This window comes from Sparus aurata, unplaced genomic scaffold (assembly GCF_900880675.1).
Source record: "Sparus aurata unplaced genomic scaffold, fSpaAur1.1, whole genome shotgun sequence".
NCBI classification, from domain to species: domain Eukaryota; kingdom Metazoa; phylum Chordata; class Actinopteri; order Spariformes; family Sparidae; genus Sparus; species Sparus aurata.
This window is the reverse complement of record NW_022045194.1, coordinates 1-20,265: the sequence shown is the minus strand read 5'-3', so window position 1 is coordinate 20,265 and position 20,265 is coordinate 1. Positions and strand designations below refer to the sequence as shown.

The window sequence follows — 20,265 nt, the reverse complement described above, 5'->3', positions numbered from 1 at the left end:
ACACACACATGCTGCTGAAACATTTATTTATTTATTTCTCACCAAACAGGTCAGTGCAACATATGCACAGCAGATATATTTACATTAGAGTGAACAAAAATATGCTCACAAAACAGTAAACAGAAAAAGAAAGTTGCATTACACAATCTCCGTTAATAATTACCATTTCATTATTGCAACCTCACTCCCATACACTCTCTCTCTCTCACACACACACACACATACACACACACACACATACACAGACACACACACACACACACACACACACACATACAGACACACACACACACACGAAGGGCCTCGTAGCCAAGTTAGCTGCTGTTCATATACTGCTGAACTAAGCACTTCCTAGAGTACTTGCATGAATAATATTAAGTACTTTGACTGTGTTACACACACACACACACACACACACACACAGAAAACAGTAAAGAGTTTTACATTTTGCTTTGAATGAATTAAATCTTAACAAAAAGGAATGCATGAGTTCATGTTAAGATAAAAGTTTATCAAACATCTCGCTGGTCTTCAATGGGACATTTTTTGTCGTTGGGAACAAATGCGTTGTTTGTGCGTAGCTTAGCCACTTTAGGCCAATTTAAGGAACTGAGATGACAATTCTAAAATTTCTTAAAAATGAAATTTTAGAATGAATGCTGTGTTGACATTAGATTATTTGTTTGAAACTTGATACAGTGCTTCAGAGTTCCTTGTTATTGTGTATTTATTGAATATATATTTTCAAAGATCCGCCTGTTGTGACGTCACGGTGCCTTCTGCAGATATAAGATGTGAAGTCATAAAGCTGCGACAGACCGAAGGAGAAGCAGCAGTTTGTCTCTGTTTCCTCTGAAGGTGAAGCCTCTTCAGTTCATCCTGCAGGTGAGTTCAGGCAGGTGAGCATCCGACCAGGAGACAGATTCACTTTTGTCTGTTTGGGATTCTTCCTTCTACCCAAAATGACCGAATCAGCAAAAAGTTGAGCTGAAGGTTTTAAACCTTTGGTCACGTTACAGTAATATTTGCTACACAGGCTGTGACGTTGGCAACTGATGCCACATTTTATTTGACTTTGATTATTTTCATGCATAAACCGGCGGCGATTGTGAACATTGCTCCAGCTGGACCGACTTTTGATGCAGTGTTGTGGGGGCTTATCATTATTGTCTATGTAAAATTGTTAAGTAAGTGCATTTGTTAAACTCTTGATATGTTTTGTATTCATTTAGTTTGTTGTCTATTTTAAAGGTGCAGTTCCAGACATCTACACATCATTTATGTATGAAGACCAGTGAGAAGTTACAGCAACAAGCAGGACTTTCTGTCTTAGATATATGTGCAATGAAACACATGGACAATGGATGGAATGAATGTACATGGATGGACAAGAGGATGAGGATCCAGAATATGTATTGTGGATACACACTCACTCACTCACACACATGCACACACACACACACACACACACACACACACACACGCACACAGACACACACACACACACCGCACACACATGCTCTCTAGCATTAGTTGCATTACACAATCTCCGTTAATAATTACCATTTCATTATTGCAACCTCACTCCCATACACTCTCTCTCTCTCACACACACATACACACACACACACACTCACTCACTTACTCACACACACACACACACACACAAAGACACACACACTCTCACACACACACACACACACTCACTCACTCACTCACTCACTCACTCACTCACTCACACACACACACACACACACACACACACACACACATACACACACACACACACACACCGCACACACATGCTCTCTAGCATTAGTTGCATTACACAATCTCCGTAAATAATTACCATTTCATTATTGCAACCTCCCTCCCATACACTCTCTCTCTCTCACACACACATACACACACACACACACACACACACAGACACACACTCACTCACTCACACACACATACACACACACACATACACACACATGCTCTAGCATTAGTTGCATTACACAATCTCCATTAATAATTACCATTTCATTATTGCAACCTCACTCCCATACACTCTCTCTCTCTCTCTCTCACACACACACACACACACAGACACACACTCACTCACTCTCTCACACACACACACAGACACACACACACACACACACACATGCTCTCTAGCATTAGTTGCATTACACAATCTCCGTAAATAATTACCATTTCATTATTGCAACCTCACTCCCATACACTCTCTCTCTCACACACACATACACACACACACACACACACACACACACACACAGACACACACTCACTCACTCACACACACATACACACACACACACACACACACACACACATGCTCTCTAGCATTAGTTGCATTACACAATCTCCGTTAATAATTACCATTTCATTATTGCAACCTCACTCCCATACCATCTCTCTCTCTCTCTCTCTCTCACACACACACACACACACAGACACACACTCACTCACTCTCTCTCACACACACACACACACACACACACACGCACACACATGCTCTCTAGCATTAGTTGCATTACACAATCTCCGTTAATAATTACCATTTCATTATTGCAACCTTACTCCCATACACTCTCTCTCTCTCTCTCTCTCTCTCTCTCTCACACACACACACACACACACACACACAGACACACACACACACACACACACACACACGCTCTCTAGCATTAGTTGCATTACACAATCTCTGTTAATAACCATTTCATTATTGCAACCTCACTCCCATACACTCTCTCTCTCACACACACACATACACACACACACACACACACACAAACACACACACAGACACACACAGACACACACACACACACACACACACACACACACACACACAGACATGAAGGGCCTCGTAGCTAAGTTAGCCGCTGTTCATATACTGCTGAACTAAGCACTTCCTAGAGTACTTGCATGAATAATATGAAGTACTTTTACTGTGTTCTTTTGGAGTAATCCTGTGTCAAAATCCTCAACAGAGAACAAGAATATTTCTCAAGCCTCACCTGTCTCACCTGGAGAAGCCTGGAAACTGACACCTCACATCCTGGATCCTGGATAACCTCACCAACTGGCCACAGTATGCTAATGTATTCTCCTGTTAGAATACGTTCAGAACCTGCTGAACGATGGCTCGCTTGACTTCAGACAGAACTTCAAATATTGACATGAGGAGGACACAAAGTGTCAGTTTCATTACACAGTATCATTTTCCTGACACAAGATGAAGTGTTGCAGGCAGAGCCACATTCATTCCGATGAAAGCTGCACTTTGTAGATGAAAAACTTTGACTTCCCAACTATAAAATGACCTGAATCTATCGTGTTGTGGGGCACACAGATCATGCACCATCGAGACTTCCACCGACAGAGCCGGCTAACTTCTGATTTAGCCCCTGCAATTGGAGATTATTAATTAGTTTACTCCAACAAATCGTTTGGTTCTGATCATTAACTTGAGCTGCACAAATTAAATGAGGCAGGAATACGTTAGCATACTGACCAACAACATTGAACTTGAAGTTAAACTTATTGTTACTATTTAAAAGCCGGCTGGAACATTAATTCAGTTCCTGGTGATGATGCTACTTAACTCTCCCATGAAATACGATCCAAAACGGGCAGCATCCTGCTGAATGACGGCTCCCTTGACTTCAGACAAAGCTTCAAATATTGACATGACATGGGCTGACGGGCAGTTTCATTACACAGTTTCATTTTCTTAGTGTTTATCTTTCACTCCAACACCTGAACCGTTCCTTCTGACAGTAAACACACCTTAATTAATAACTTAATAATTTTAAACATCATATACACAGGCAGAAAAAGTAACTCAGATTCATGTAACAAAAGGAGATTCGGTCTGATTAAAGACGAACAGGAACAGTTGTCAAAAAAATATTACTTTCTCCTTTTCCGTCATAATCTCTAGCTGTCACGATCTTATCAAGGCACAAAAGACAAGAAGCCACAAAAGTACCTGGCTGTGTTGACATTAGATTATTTGTTTGAAACTTGATACAGTGCTGCAGAGTTCCTTGTTATTGTGTATTTACTGAATATATATTTTCAAAGATCCGCCTGTTGTGACGTCACGGTGCCTTCTGCAGATATAAGACGTGAAGTCATAAAGCAGCGACAGACCGAAGGAGAAGCAGCAGTTTGTCTCTGTTTCCTCTGAAGGTGAAGCCTCTTCAGTTCATCCTGCAGGTGAGTTCAGACAGGTGAGCATCCGACCAGTTGCTCCAGCCGGACCGACTTTTGATGCAGTGTTGTGGTGAAGCTCCGACCGTCACTCCCTGTTGTCCTGACCGGGTGTATTTTCATGGGGAGTGACGTGGACGAAGCTTCTCTGCAGTCTTGTATCTGTTCTCTGATTTAATTCTTCTTGTGTCTTCAGAGTCTCAGACAGATCCACATCAGCCGGCGTTACTTCCAGCAAAAACTGACGATGAAGGTGAGTCTGTGAACTGAAGTCTGACAGATGTCAAAGCTCTGTCAGTGTGAAGAGGCTTGTGATATTTGACTTTGACCACACCGACCTGAAACTAGAATCCAATCTGCTCAATCAGTGTGTGCGATTCAAACCTCGGTCCAAATGACAACCTGTCCTGTGTTCAGCTGCTCTCAGTCGTCGTCCTCCTCCTGGCTCCAGCGCTCACCAGCGGCATTAAAAAGTATCCGAGGGACTGCAGTGTCATCCATCAGGACAAGAGACAACGCAGTGGTGTGTTCACCATCTATCCTGATGGACCCAGGTCTGCTGTCCAGGTACACTTCCTCCTCTCGGGGTTGCAGGTTGACATTTATGTAAACCAGCAGGTGTTTTCCTTTTGAGACGGACACTGATTCAGATCAGAGGATCATCAAATGTCTGACCTGATACTTCCTGTATTGTTTCATCCTAATCTGGTCCTTTCAGTCAGTAATCATCAGACATCAGCCCGTCGTGGCACACACAGCCTCATGTATACAGTTCAGACAGCTGTGACTTCACTAACTGACTGTGTGTGTGTGTGTGTGTGTAGGTGTTCTGTGACATGGACTCACTGAAAGGAGGCTGGACGGTGAGTACCGAACTGAACTTCATCCAGTCATAGCTGAGTGGTTTTCAATATGAAGCTCCCATCACAATAAATCCCACAGCAGTAAAACTGTGTTGAACCCTGAGCTGTCAGGTGTGTCGTGTGTTCGTCCCTCCAGGTGTTCCAGAGGAGGATAGACGGCTCGGTGAACTTCTACAGGCCCTGGGATCAATACAAGAGGGGCTTTGGGAGCGCTGCTGGAGAGTACTGGCTCGGTGAGAGACGGAACCAAACTAACCATCATGTGACCTCATGAAATCAGGATCAGGACCACTGTAACACAAATAAGACATTTAAATTCTAAGATAAAAGCCAGAACCGCCCCAACAATGTTGAAGTGGACCTCATCATGGTCCGTGTGAAAGTCACTGCTGAGAGAGTGGAAACTATCTATTTATTGAGTTTAATCAAACTGTAGAGTAAATCAGATACTGTAGCTGAACATCAGTCGGTTCCTCCTGTAACTGTACACAGTTTGTTTATGGACTGAAATATTGCGTGTGTGTGTGTGTGTGTGTGTGTGTGTGTGTGTGTGTGTGTGTGTGTGTGCAGGTCTGGACAACATCCACCACCTGACTAAAGGCCGTAAAGTTGAGCTCCTGGTCCAGATGGAGGACTTTGAGGGGAAATCAGTATTTGCTCGTTACAGTTCGTTCTCTGTTGGAGGAGAATGTGACGGATATTTACTGAGGGTGTCTGGATTCATCAACGGAGGGGCAGGTCAGTGAGTCGCCGGCGGGCTGTGAATCATTCTTTATGGAGCACGAGACGTCGTGGATGTTAGAGAGTCGACCACGAAGCTCAGATGAGATTAAATATTCACAACACGATGTGCAGCCAGCAGTGTCAGCCTGCACAGATGGTGTCAGAACAACCAGCAACTGATTAAAATGTTTAAAATGAACTTCAGTGGTTATGAAACAGTTTAACACCGGTGCTTCTGTCTGACCTTCATTAAGCAGTAGCAGCAGTCCTTCTGTTTCATGACCTGCAGCAGGTGGACCCCTGAGGGCCGGCTGACAGCGTCACTCCTTCTGTGATATGAGTTTAGACTCACAAAACTTTAATTTAGCTAAACTATTGTTTTTAATGTTTCAAGATCGTGTTTTACCTTTCCCAGAACTTGACCATGGCTTAAAAGGTGGACGTTGTCTACATGAAACAATATGACATGATTATCATCACTTATCATTCAAAAAGAGGTAAAACATGATTAAGGCATAAAACACTTGAATATACAGTGGAAACAACTTATACATATTCCTTGTAGTTCTACCTTAACAAAACATGTCAGAGACATTTTACTGGTACATAACCAAAAGTGTTCAACAAAAAAGGAATCTCCTGGAAATCTGTTCCACTCACCAAGCGTCAATGAGAGGGAGGGGCTGGTTTTACCCCAAATCAAACTCATTAAGCAATAAAACTTTATATTGGCTTGACAATAACAGAGAGAAACATGGAAAACCTCAGTTTTATGGATATAACTGTTTGTTATTATATTCAAATTAAGAAGGCAAGATTCTAGTTTAAAAGTTTCATTCAAATTCATTGGAAAATCTGAATGACTACAGAGACTGCAGTGGGATTGAAATGTAACAGACACAGCAACAACACCATCATGAATAAGACCTTGACACGTAGGATTAGGTTTCCCACCTGACCTTCCCCCACCGGAGAATGTTTCAGAGGGAGAGAGACGTAGACATCAGATGTCATTACCTAATTTATAATTGTTAAAGACACATAACATAACATCTGTGTTAAAAAAAACTGTTTTCATTTCTTCTGATGTGGAGAGAGAAGACTATTGTGCTTGACCTTGTTTGACCTGAGGGAAGGAGTTCATCTTCCTTTAAGGGGGGGGGGGGACCTGATGTGGTATTCGCTGTAAATTACTAAAATAAGTCTCCAGTGACGTGTTTATAGCAAGAAAACGATCGTCTCTTCTTGTTTGGTTTTTAGATTGCCAGGCACCTTTAGAGAAAATAGTCAGCTTATGGATAAAAGGCTTAATTAATGACAGAAACAGAGACTCTGTGAGATGCAGAGAAAGCTTCTCTTCTTCTTGCCAGGTCAAGAGAGCTCTCAGGCCCATATGCTGACAGAGGAGTCAATCTGGGTTAAAGGTAATCACGGCCGAAACAGAGATGCAGAGACGAGAGAACAAGTTCCTACACAAGTTCTGCAGGAAAAGGAAACCAGCGTCTCCAAACAGCACAGATCCTCTGTAACATTCTAGCTGTAATCATCAAACTTCAAACTAGAATATATCAGAGTTTCCCTTTTTGAATGAAGTTACAGAATAAAAGGAGCTTTTCCATGATATTCTAATTATTTCAGATGCAGCTGTACTTCACATTTGTTGGGATTTGATGGTAGGGCAGGTGTGGTGATTACAAATTAATAATTGATAATTATTGATCATACTTATACCCATACTTCAAATTAAATCGATAGAAAATAACCAAAAATGCGATTAAATCACAACTGTTCCTTCAGTCCATCTGATGAATCACCATCGTTTTTTAAAGTTACACTGATGTTTAAAGTTTATACAATCTACTAACACTGTGGTTTTTGTATGTGTTTCTGTAGGAGACAGCCTGAGTTATCACAACGGACAAAAGTTCACCACCTTCGACAAAGACCAGGATGTCTGGGGAGGGAACTGTGCCAGAAGTTACCTGGGAGCATTCTGGTACAAGGGTTGTTACCTGGCAAATCCCAACGGGGTTTATCGTTGGGGGGCTTACAAAATACATCCTCATGTTGGAGTGTCATGGAACCTGTGGAGGGGTGACAAGTACTCCCTGAAGAGCATCAGGATGAAGATCCGTCCTGTGCACTAGATCTCCAGGACCATCGTACAGCAGAATATCATCAGCTGACCTCTTCAGTGATTTCTTTCTCTTTCTATCATTAAGCATGTAATCTCTTAACGGGCCGTGTTTTCCTGAAACTGGTTCCCAGCACAGTCCAGCAGCACACCAACTCATGTTAGTGAACATCTGTGGTGTCTCGCAGCAGCAGCAGTTAGCAGCAGCAGCAGCAGCAGCAGTTAGCAGCAGCAGCAGTAGCAGCAGTTAGCAGCAGTTAGCAGCAGCAGCAGCAGCAGTTAGCAGCAGTTAGCAGCAGCAGTTAGCAGCAGCAGCAGCAGCAGTTAGCAGCAAGATGTAGATTAAATACTTTTAGAGTGAATAATTAGAAAACTGATGGCGCCTGCGTTCCTTCAGAAATGTGGGCTCAGAGTGAACATAGGAGCTTATGAGAGAGCTGGTGGTCTGTGAACTTCCACAGTTACAGGCCTGTGATCAGCACAATATTGATGAAATCAGGCTCAACACACAAATATGTAACATCCAAAATATTAACATACATCAGCAGCGTGTCAGGACTTCAGGCTGAACTGATGAACTGACCTGCAGCAGTGACTCCTTCAGCTGGACTGCTGCTCCATGTGAGCCAGCAGGACCGTCGGCCCGTCAACAGTTAATGGATAAAGATCTATGTTTAGTCTCACGGTGTGTTCATCTATGCACTGTGTTGATATTTGGTGGAGGGTTAAACCTTAATGTGAATCATAACCTGCTGTATGATGTCAATAAATAAGAAGCTGAGCATCAACTGATGTGATCTGATGTCTTCATGTGCTCAGATGTGTTATTTGTTATGTCTCCCAGTATGGGGCGCAGATTGTAAAGTTGCACACGCTAAAATAAACTTTTCGCCACATTTAGCAACAAACCATGTTTAAAAAACATATGTTTATCTTAAAATGTTACTTTTGACCAGATTTACAGCAATATTTATGAACTTTGTAATATTTACTTCTCTTGTAAAAATATAATGTCAATGCTAAATCTAAACGTTAAATCTAAATGTTAAATGTTTAATCTAAATGATAAATCTAAATATAGATATAAATGTCAAATGTTAATTCTAAATGTTACATTTAAATGTCACAGGTGAAACAAAATATTTATTTACTATGCAAATTCACACTTCCTGTCACCGGAAGTACCAAAATAAAAGCATGAAGAAAACGTGGCTACGCAGCACAGCGACCCAAACCCGCCTCAACAGTGATGCTGTGTCCCATGTACATAAAGACAAGCTGGACTGGTAAACAGAAAGAAGATTGCTGAACAGTTTGTCTCCTGTGAGGAGGGCAGAAAGAACTTTTGGTTCTTTTAAATGAGAGGGAGTTGGTCATATATTCATTGGTCAGTTTGTTTAATGTCACATTCATCGACCATTTTATGTGACTTTAACCAACTGTAACCAATCTTTTGAGCATTCTGAGTTGGCAAAGTTGATGAGTTTGTGTAAATGAATTCAAATAAAAACATATAACAACAGAACACACAGCCATTAATATTCTCCCCCCACAAACCTCATCCATCCTCCACACTTTTGAAAGCTTGCTAGGCTCCTGTTCATGATACCTTCAGTTCATTACCGAGAATAATTACTGTAAAAGTATCGTATGTTTCACAGGTCTGAGAGGGAGACTGCAGTCTGACCCAAATTCAGAGCGGTTTCATTGCGATTACCGTAAATATTGCGGTTCATTTGACCAAGCAAAGCGTGAACCACGGCTGGCTGGACCTCAGTATAATGGCGTCACCTGACAGAACAAAACACCTACAAACCACTGAGGGGAATTCACAACCTCTCATCTTCAGATCCACTGAGTGTATGTTTGTATTCCCCATCAGCTCCAGCAGATGTAGACAGAGATCCACTAGATTAACTCACAACTGGAGAGAAAACAAACACTGATGGTCAAACAGTGTGAGCTGCTCCAACACACCTGCTCTGTGATTACTGCCGCACCACCTACTGGGCAAAGAGGGAATTACATTTAAAATGTCACTGTTACAGTCACATACCTGAGGAGATGGTTTTTGATCAGCCCAGACTACAGAGAGCAGCATGAAGATGTCTGTCTGTCGCTAGCTGCAGTTAGCATGTCTCTGGTTTCTCTGTGGGATCATTGAACTGGGTTCTGACCCGTCCAGGTTCTGTTTAGTGTTGCACGGTGAACCGATACTAGAAAGGTACCACAGTACCCAGCCGTTAAAAGCAATACTTTTTCACGTTTTATTAGTATCAGTACTTTACGTCTGTGTGCAGCTTCTCTCTGCTTCCTCACTGCCTGCAGACAGAGTGGGCGTGGCTTCACAGTGACAGACAGTCACAGAGTGAGACAGACGTGTTGGCTCTCTTGGTCATTACAGATTTAAAGCATCGTTTACAGACGGGCTTTGTGGAGTCCGTGGGCTTGCCCTTATTGTCGGCTCCGTGCGTCTGCTTCTTCAACAAGCCTAGGACGGTCGGCAGGAGCACTCATGCCACTTTCAGCTGACAGACATGCGGACTCGTTCAAAGAGTTCAAAGAGCTGCAGGTTAGCGATAGATAACGTTAAATATCTCCTGGATGGAAGTCAGGTGAACTGTTTCCACCATCAGAGCTGCAGGAGGCAGTCAGGGGTGAAGCTAACTGTTTAACAGTCCGATGTGGTTCCACATCTCTGTATGCAGACTCAACGTTCACACTGGGAACATGAACTTTACCAGAACATGCGCTGGAGTTCACAAGTATGCTGATCAACAGCACCACTTATAAATGATCTATCAATCAGTACTAGTAATATAATCATAGCACCTACATAATGTATAATATATATTGTAATTTATATTATTATAAAATGGTGTGATTAGAGCACAGACCTCCACCAGGTCTGGGTCATTGTGTTGTACTTTAGTGCACTCATGTAGTTTGCAGGATAATAATCCGGGTTTGAACTTTATCAACATGAAATGCAAATTGAAAATTTCCTCTTTGTGGGACGAATCAAGTATTATCTTATTTTATGAATTGCCAGACTGACAGTTAATGTCATTTACGTTCATTATTTTTAAGCTGAATAAAATTGTAGTTAATGTGCTGTTAATTTGTTTAACAAACAAGACAAATGAACAAAACAAGAAGACACTTACACACATACAGCAGCTTTGACAAAAACATATATTTCTATTTTGACTTTTGAAGTGTCTTAATTAATAAAGACAAATAAATAATTTTTAGTTCCACATTCTGTCATCTGATATTGTATTCCATTACTTTTGATGATGTTCTAGTTTTCCGCCGTGGTATCGTTTCAGTATCAGTATCCAGATATTTTAGGCAGGTATCATACCAAAGTCATAATTTTGGTATCGTGACAACACTACTGTTGATCCAGATAATCTCCACAGATGAACACCACTCTGTGATTTGGCTTTTTGCGGATGGAAATGCGCAGCTGAGTTCCAGTGGCTTTAATAATCAGAAAAATCTTCAGGGTCACCTTAAGCAACATGAGAGGTCCGCCCACCACGTCACAAACACGGATACCCGGCACACACTGAATAATCGACTTTGAAGTGGCACAGCGATTGATCAGGTGAGACAGGATCTCACATCATGTCATCTTTTTTTAAATGCCATTTTGCGTGAAGTCGTTTCATTTGTATTGGCTTGCTAGCTAGGTTGAAATAAAGAAACGCTGGCTTAACTTGCTAGACAATGACACTGATAGCTACTAAGAAGGATAAATGAATCATGAATCAAAGTATAAGGCCAACCCGAATGGATGCGCCACCGGTGCACGTTGTACTCTGTGTTGTTTATTGTTAAATGGTAGTAAATCTTTTATAATAAGTTAATTAAAAATGTTATGTTCAACACACCACTTATACAAATAACTGCTGCAAGCTGCAACAGTTGTTTGTCCTATTCTGTCTGCTGTAGTTGTTTTTGCTTTTACATTAATAATTGCATCTGCTCTGTTTCTCCCTAGATGCCCTCAAAAAACATTTCCAGACACCCCTAACAGCTGCTGGAGAGGAAACCTCTAATACAACATCCACACCACTCTCTGAAGCATGCAAGTTTAGCCAGTTGTTTGTGGTCTCTTACACACTGCTATGTTGTTGTTGTTGTTGTGACTAAATGGTACAAGCTTGTTAGCAATTACAGCAAATTTAGGTTTTAGGCAAATGGAATAAAGTTTATTTGTACAGCACCTACTTTATATCAAACCATATTAATTAATTCATTAAATGAAGCAGAATGACCACACCACCCACCTCTGAAAGTCAGCTTGAAGCAGGTGAGTTATGTAATTGCATGTTACAGCTGCAGTCACATTACTGAACAATACTAAGTCATCTTGCCTCGGGCACTAAATGGGCTAGAGCTGGTCCTGGTCAGTGGTGTTGGGGATTGTGAACTGTGAGCTCACAAAGGGAATGTCCACCATGAGCACTTTTTTGGGATTTCTTGTGGCAGAGGACACCACTGGCACAGGTCTTATTGCCCTGTTTCTAGGACATCTGGAAACACTGGGCTCAGATCTCTCTGACTGCCGTGGCCGATCCTATGATAACGGCAGCAATACGCAAGGGAAAAGGCAGGCGGTCCAGGCGAGAGTCCGAGAACTCAACACCAAAGCACTGTGTGTTCCATGTGGCAGTCACACCTGAAACGTGGCGGCTGGGGATGCTGCCAAGTCGTCTACAATTTCTTTGGGACATTGTGCTGATACTGAACCCCAAAATTGCTCCTGATGTGCACCTTGTGTTTCAGCCTCTGCCATCAGTAACGGCCCTGCGATGAGCTGGCTACTCATCCAGGGTGTACCATGACTTCGCCCATAGAGAAACTGGGATTGGCTCCAGTAACCCCTGCGACCCCTTGAAAGAGGGGGATAAAATGCAGTAACATCCCGGCGACCCTCACGGATAAGCGGACAAGAACATGAGAATGAGACTGAGACTTTGGGACATTGCAAATACTTTGTAATTTGTTTAGTGGCTCTGTTCATCGCTGGACAATTCTTCAAAAACACTTAAACGATTTCTCAGTCAAGGCCTAGTCCACAACACGATGGGAGTGTCAGGTGGACGCTGTGAAGTCTGTATGCTACCAGCTTCCTGAAATTGTTGACGTGTTGAAAGCTCTGAAGGAGTATGCAGTGAGAGGAAGGATCCGGAATGTGCCTCCAGCCCTGGAAGCATCAGGGAGGAAATGAAGGAATGACCATTCATGGCGAGTACCTTTGTTTCGGACAATGTGTTGTACCACATTAACAGAGTCAGTAAAATCCTGCAGAGCCCCAGTGTGTCAATTGAGACTGTAAGGAGAGAATTCATGGCAGTGTCAGACTATCTGGAGGGATTTCGAGAGCATGGTTTTAACTCTGCAAAAACAGATGCCAGGGAAATAGCAGAGAAGATGGAGGTGGAGATGAGCTGGCCTGAGGTCCCACAGAGAAAGACAAAAAGGCAGTTTGATTATGAGAGGAGAGATGAGACTTTGTCCACTGCAGAGGAGCTCTTCAAAAGAGAGTTGTTCCTCCACCTTGTTGACACAGCCCAGGTAAATTAAAGAGAGAGATTCTCAAACATGCAGGCCGTCTTTGACCTTGATGGGTTTCTCTACTCATCTGAGCTATTGAGAAGCACAGTGCAGGGAGGGAAGCTGGAAGAATGCTGCCCCAAACTGGAGCAAGCAGTGGAGGATGTGGATGCAGAGGGTGGGCTGTTAGATCCTCCCCCCCCACACATCACATCACCACTTGAATTGCTAGAGTATATATATAAGGAGAACGTCTTAGCTCTAAGACTCCTCCTTATTCTCCCTGTCAATGGAGCTTCAGGTGAGAGAAGCTTTTCAACACTGAAGCGGCTGAAAACGTAAATGTGTTCCACAATGTCTCAGGACAGGCTGTCTGCCCTGCAACCATCACTATAGAACATGAGGTCAGTGATGAGGCCGAAGCACGAAGGGTCAGATTTGTATGACGACTATGATCTCAACTGTGCCACCTGGTCATGAGAAGAAGATGAATATAGTGACCAAGAAGAATTCCTGTAACTACTTGAGTAACCTGCTGTTATTGTGACAGAAGACAGAAGTCCATCATTAACATCTACCAGAAAAGTCCTGCTTGATAACCAAGGTAATGATGCTCATTTAATGATATTTTAGTGAACAAAAGGATTCTTATTTTCATAAACAAGATGATATACAGTATGAACTTTTGTACATACTGTAGATCATAATGTATATGACAAAATGTTAAGTAAGTGCATTTGTTAAACTATTGATATGTTTTGTATTTATTTAGTGTTGTTGTCTATTTAAAGGTGGCAGTTCCAGACATCTACACATCACTGATGTAGACCAGTGAGAAGTTTACAAGCAACAAGCAGGACTTTCTGTCTCAGACATATGTGCAATTAAACACATGGACAACAATGTACATGGATGGACTCAGACAAGAGGATGAAGATCCAGAATATGTATGTGGATACACACTCACACACACACACACACACACCACACACACACACACACACACACACACACCACACACACACACACACACACACAAACCTGACTCTCTCTCCATCTCCATCTCTTCCTCTCACACACCATACTACTACTGTAGTATGGTGTGTGAGAGGACACAGTTGGGCATACATTGTTTTGTCATTTTTTTGTAATACTCTGCACAGTAATTTGTAGTTATTGTTATATTGTAATTTCATTATTGCAATCTCTTCACCCTCTCTTTCTTTTTGAGCTGGAAGTTAAATGTATTATTGTTATGTAACAGCACGGCTGGAACATTAATTCAGCTCCTGGTGATGATGCCACTTAACTCTCCCATGGAATATGATACCACCTGTCTCTAAGGTGGCAACAAGGAGGGAGGACACACACACACACAGAGCATGAAAAAGTAGTTTTATTTTAACATAACTGAATTATCTTATTTATTAATGAATGCAGTGTGTAGGTAAGAGAGGAGTCAGTCATGTCCGCAGTGTGTGCATGCATGTAAGATATGGTGTGGTGTGTGTTGTCTGGTGTGACAAACCAAACAAAAGAACAATGGTGGGTCTGGAGCCTGCTGAGAGAGAATGCAGCTATGCAGAAGGCTGTCCTTTGTGCCCTCTGGAGAGCCCAACACACATGGGCAGGTATCATCACGGCCCTCCCACTCTACCCCCCTTAACCACTCCCTGTACCTGCAACAAAAAGTAGAGGTAAACAGGTAGGCAGAGTGGGAGGGGTCATCACAAATACCATAACAAAACGGGCAGCATCCTGCTGAACGATGGCTTGCTTGACTTCAGGCAGAACATCAAATATTGACATGAGGAGACAAAGGACACAAAGTGTCAGTTTCATTACACAGTATCATTTTCTTAGTGTTTATCTTTCACTCCAACACCTGAACCGTTCCCTCTGACATTAAACACACGTCTTTTCTAGAAGACAAATGTGGACACAACGGAGAAAAACACAAATGCAAACTCATCTCTCGGCAACGTGAGAATAATCAATCGCTTGTTTATAGAAGGTTATCTTTTGTGTCAAAACCTGCAAATACATGCTAATTCTGTAAAAGTGATGTAGTTTAACCCTTAAAAAAACTTGTTCTCCCTAAGGCCAAAAATGTCACCCTCCAAAAAACTGCTATAAAAATGTTATATATTAACATTTTTTTCCACTTTAAAAGAGAGAATCGTTTAAAACTACTTCAGGCTGAAATATACATATCAAATATTAATAATATTTTGGGGGATTTTAAACCCTTTAAAGGCCAGTATATTGACATAGATTAACCTGGCCAAAATGAGCCAGCCCCACGTGAGCCTGCAGTTCCCTCCTCGTCCACATCTCACCAGTCTGGGATTGAGCATCTCCCCTGCAGGTTTGTCGAGGCCACAATATGCTGCAGGATGTCGGGTCACTGATTTAGGGCTGCCGGCATAGTGTGTTAGGTCCAGCTGGTCTGTTTTCTGTTCTCTACCACCTCCTCATCTTCCTTCGTGTCAGCCTCAGAGGCATCGAGGAGGATGACAGAGCCTCCTCGCACTCACAGTGCAGGATCACTTCCAGAGCGTCCTGGTGCTGTATGTCCTCAATCTCCAAATGACTCCTGCACTAATTCTAACCATGGCTGCACCTCCATAAACACCCTGAGCCAGAACAAAAAAGCAAAATCCAGTTAAGTTTTGTTCTTGTTTTTTATGTTAAATGTTAACATTTAGATTCATATTTAAAATTTAGATTTAGATTTAATATTTAACATTTAGATTAAATTTATCATTCGATTCATAGTTATCACTTAGATGTAAATTTAAAAATTTTGATTTAGATTTAACATTTAGATTCATAGTTAACAGAATGGAAAACAAGAGTTTCTTGGTTGAACAAATGTTTCATGATAATTTTCAAATACCATTTTAATTCGTTCTAATAATGAAAAAGGGGTAGAAGCGTTATTAACATTAACATTATTAAGGAGTTTGGGGGTTGAATATGGCTATCAATAACAATTAATGATTATCAGGGGATAATCATTGATGAATAACACATCAGCTCGGGGGCAGCACCCTAAAGAAGTCTAATTCACCAGATCAGTTCTCATAAAAAGACACTAAACTGTAACTCTGATTATAATTAACTTAATAACTACAATCAAATGGCCATAACAGCTGTGATGGACGAAGGGTTTGGAGTCTTGACAGAGTCGAGGGTCGGCAACATTCACTCTTGTACAATATCAATACACACAGCATACCGATCCTTAGGTTGATTGGCTGGGCTGCAGAGAAGAAGTTATTTTATTTCAGTTATATTGATGATCACACTCTGAAGTTGTTTTATTTTGGAAAACCCTTTAATAGCATCTGCCTGTTCCTCTTGCTGTGCTTCACACAAACCTGTTTCAGTCGTTATAGCCAAAAAATAAGCCCTGAAGTTAAAATGAGTGGAAAACAAACGTCTTCAGAGAGCAACTGTGGCCCAATGATGAGACAGAAGAAGAGCCAACGACTGCGGAGAAAAAGGAAGCTACATGTTGGGAGATTAACAACTGTCCTCGAGCTGGCTGAACTGGAGCTGTGGGGAAGGTGAGTGGACAACTAATGGAGACTGCAAATGGTGGCCTTCAGAGGCTGAAAACATGGCTACTCAGCACCATAAGTCAAACCCGCCTCAACAGTGTTGCTGTGTGCCATGTACATAAAGATGATGTGAGAAAAAAACAAAGAAAAACATTGTTACCACAAGTAGTCCAAGATTCACATACTGCTGAACTAAGCACTTCCTAGACTACTTACATGCTTAGGGCTGCTCGATTATGGCAAAAATCATAATCACGATTATTTTGATTGATATTGTAATCACGATTATTAAAGACGATTATTCATTGATTTGAGAACAAGCAATTATTGAAATTTGAACTCTGGTATTTCTTTTAACACGATGAGTTTGACCTGATAAACAAGAAAAATGCAAATAAATAACAGAAAATATATCAATGAAATGAATTAAATAATATGTAAAAATAAAAAATAAACACTATCGCGGTGTGGCTCGACCAGAGGTCCGCTGTGGTGGCTAAATATAATGCTGTTAACACTTCTCTTGTAAACTTTTCCGCGACATTCGTCATAAAGGGCAGGCAGCGCAATTCTGCTGATATGGTGATGTGATGGTAACACATACCGCTTGTCCAATGTGTTAATCAGTTTATTGAACCCCGGGGTCGCTAACGGTGTTGATAGGGAACATGTCTTTAGCAGTCATGTATGTGATGCATCCGTTATTTCTTTATGCCTGTGGGAGCTGGATGGATATGAGGTGGCAGTGTAACGTGTGTCCTTAGTTGAGGACTGTGTGGCGGTGACAGGAGTCGAGGAGCTTTTCATTTTTGAGTTTTCACTACTTCACCTTCACTACTTGGTCATGTATTACTCTGTGTGTGGACTTTAAATGGTTAAATAAATTGGTCGTGTTCCCTTGAGGTGCAGACACGGTCACGTTACATATCTTGCACAATATCTTCGTTTGTTCCGAGTCAGACTCCTCGAAAATGAAGTGTTTCAACACCACTGAATTCGCTTTACCTTTCTTCCCGACCAAAGGCTGCATTTCTGCCATCTTCTATCTCTCTTCTTCTTCACGTTTTTTCAAAACACGCAGTGGCAATACGCACTGGCGTGGCTGAGAGCGAAACTTTTCAGGCGGGGCGGAGCGGAGTGCATAGGTGGAGATGGAAGGGTTCGCTGCATTTACCACCACACAAGACACGGCGTGCGGCAGAATGATCGTTTTATATTACGATTATCTTGTTTTCATGATCGAGGGAAGCCAAAATCGAAATCGAAATTGAAATTCATTAATCGCCCAGCCCTATTACATGCATAATATTACTGTGTACTGTCTCACCTGGAGAAGCCTGGAAACTCTGTGAGGATCATGATCTTTGATTTCTCCAGTGCGTTCAACACCATTCAGCCTGCACTTCTGGGGATAAGCTGGAGCTCACGGGGATGGACCAACCCCTCACATCCTGGATCCTGGATTACCTCAACCAGCCGACCACAGTATGTGAGGACTCTGGACTGTGTTGGACACAATAATATGCAGTACGGTGGCCCACAGGGAACAGTCCTGGCCCCTTTCCTGTTCTCCCTGTGCACCACAGACTTCTACCACTAATCAACCTCACAGACATCTACAGAAGTTCTCTGACAAGCTGTCGTCGGCCTCATCAGGGATTGGGAACGACAGAGCCTACCAGAGAGCTTATTCAGGACTTTGTGGACTGGTGCCAGCAGAACCACCTCCAGCTCAACGCCGGGAAGACCAAAGAGCTTTCTATGACTCTGTGGTGGCATCAGCTATTGTCTATGGAGCAGTTTGCTGGAGGCAGCAGCAACTCAGCAGCAGACAGGAGGTGATTTGATGAACCAATCAAGACAGCCAGCTCCAACCTGGATGCAAGTGCAGGAGGCGGGAGAGGAACCACCGCAGGTCCAACTGTGTGAAGGAGAGTTACCGCAGGTCCAAGTGTGAAGGAGAGGTACCACAGGTCCAGGTGTGTGAAGGAGAGGTACCCACAGGTCCAAGTGTGAAGGAGAGGTACCACAGGTCCAGGTGTGTGAAGGAGAGGTACCACAGGTCCAGGTGTGAAGGAGAGGTACCACAGGTCCAGGTGTGTGAAGGAGAGTCCACAGGTCCAAGTGTGAAGGAGAGGTACCACAGGTCCAGTGTATGAAGGAGAGGTACCACAGGTCTAAGTGGGTAAGGAGAGGTACCGCAGGTCTAAGTGTGAAGGAGAGGTACCACAGGTCCAGGTGTGTGAAGGAGAGGTACCGCAGGTCCAAGTGTGAAGGAGAGGTACCACAGGCCCAGGTGTGTGAAGGAGAGGTGTCACAGGTCCAAGTGTGTGAAGGAGAGGTACCACAGGTCCAGTGTGTGAAGGAGAGGTACCACAGGTCCAGGTGTGTGAAGGAGAGGACCACAGGTCCAGGTGTGTGAAGGAGAGGTAGCAGGTCCAGGTGTGTGAAGGAGAGGTGTCACAGGTCCAAGTGTGTGAAGGAGAGGTACCGCAGGTCCAGGTGTGTGAAGGAGAGGTACCGCAGGTCCAGGTGTGTGAAGGAGAGGTACCGCAGGTCCAGGTGTGTGAAGGAGAGGTACCGCAGGTCCAGGTGTGTGAAGGAGAGGTACCACAGGTCCAGGTGTGTGAAGGAGAGGTGTCACAGGTCTAAGTGTGTGAAGGAGAGGTACCACAGGTCCAGGTGTGTGAAGGAGAGGTACCACAGGTCCAGGTGTGTGAAGGAGAGTTGTCACAGGTCCAGGTGTGTGAAGGAGAGGTACCACAGGTCCAGGTGTGAAGGAGAGGTACCGCAGGTCCAGTGTGAAGGAGAGGTACCGCAGGTCCAAGTGTGAAGGAGAGGTACCACAGGTCCAGGTGTGTGAAGGAGAGGTACCGCAGGTCCAAGTGTGAAGGAGAGGTACCGCAGGTCCAGGTGTGTGAAGGAGAGGTCACAGGTCCAAGGTGTGTGAAGGAGAGGTACCGAAGGTCCAAGTGTGAAGGAGAGGTACCGAAGGTCCAAGTGTGAAGGAGAGGTACCGCAGGTCCAAGTGTGAAGGAGAGGTACCACAGGTCCAAGTGTGTGAAGGAGAGGTACCGCAGGTCCAGTGTGAAGGAGAGGTACCGCAGGTCCAAGTGTGAAGGAGAGGTACCGCAGGTCCAGCTGTGTGAAGGAGAGGTACCGCAGGTCCAAGTCTGAAGGA

The 20,265-nt window shown here is 43.1% G+C and overlaps 1 protein-coding gene across 3 annotated transcripts; it reads left to right on the top strand.

Moving 5' to 3' along the window:
- The first annotated feature begins 807 nt into the window (after positions 1 to 807).
- LOC115578174 (microfibril-associated glycoprotein 4-like) lies at positions 808 to 8,742 on the top strand. 3 transcript variants are annotated; one of them, XM_030411024.1, is made up of 7 exons: positions 808 to 885; positions 4,427 to 4,483; positions 4,648 to 4,797; positions 5,055 to 5,093; positions 5,230 to 5,326; positions 5,664 to 5,831; positions 7,710 to 8,742. In XM_030411024.1, the coding sequence occupies exons 2-7, from the start codon at positions 4,478 to 4,480 to the stop codon at positions 7,961 to 7,963; spliced, it is 714 nt and encodes a 237-aa protein (XP_030266884.1). In that variant the 5' UTR covers positions 808 to 885; positions 4,427 to 4,477; the 3' UTR covers positions 7,964 to 8,742. The 3 variants fall into 3 exon arrangements, with proteins under 3 accessions (XP_030266884.1, XP_030266885.1, XP_030266886.1); XM_030411025.1 differs by lacking the exon at positions 808 to 885 and adding an exon at positions 4,142 to 4,250; XM_030411026.1 differs by lacking the exon at positions 808 to 885 and adding an exon at positions 4,144 to 4,236.
- The last annotated feature ends 11,523 nt before the right edge of the window (positions 8,743 to 20,265 follow it).

Excerpts from the sequence above, each read along its gene's own strand:
- LOC115578174 (XM_030411024.1), top strand. Across the intron at positions 5,327-5,663 it reads TGCTGGAGAGTACTGGCTCG|GTCTGGACAACATCCACCAC; the intron begins GTGAGAGACGGA and ends GTGTGTGTGCAG. Across the intron at positions 5,832-7,709 it reads ATTCATCAACGGAGGGGCAG|GAGACAGCCTGAGTTATCAC; the intron begins GTCAGTGAGTCG and ends GTGTTTCTGTAG.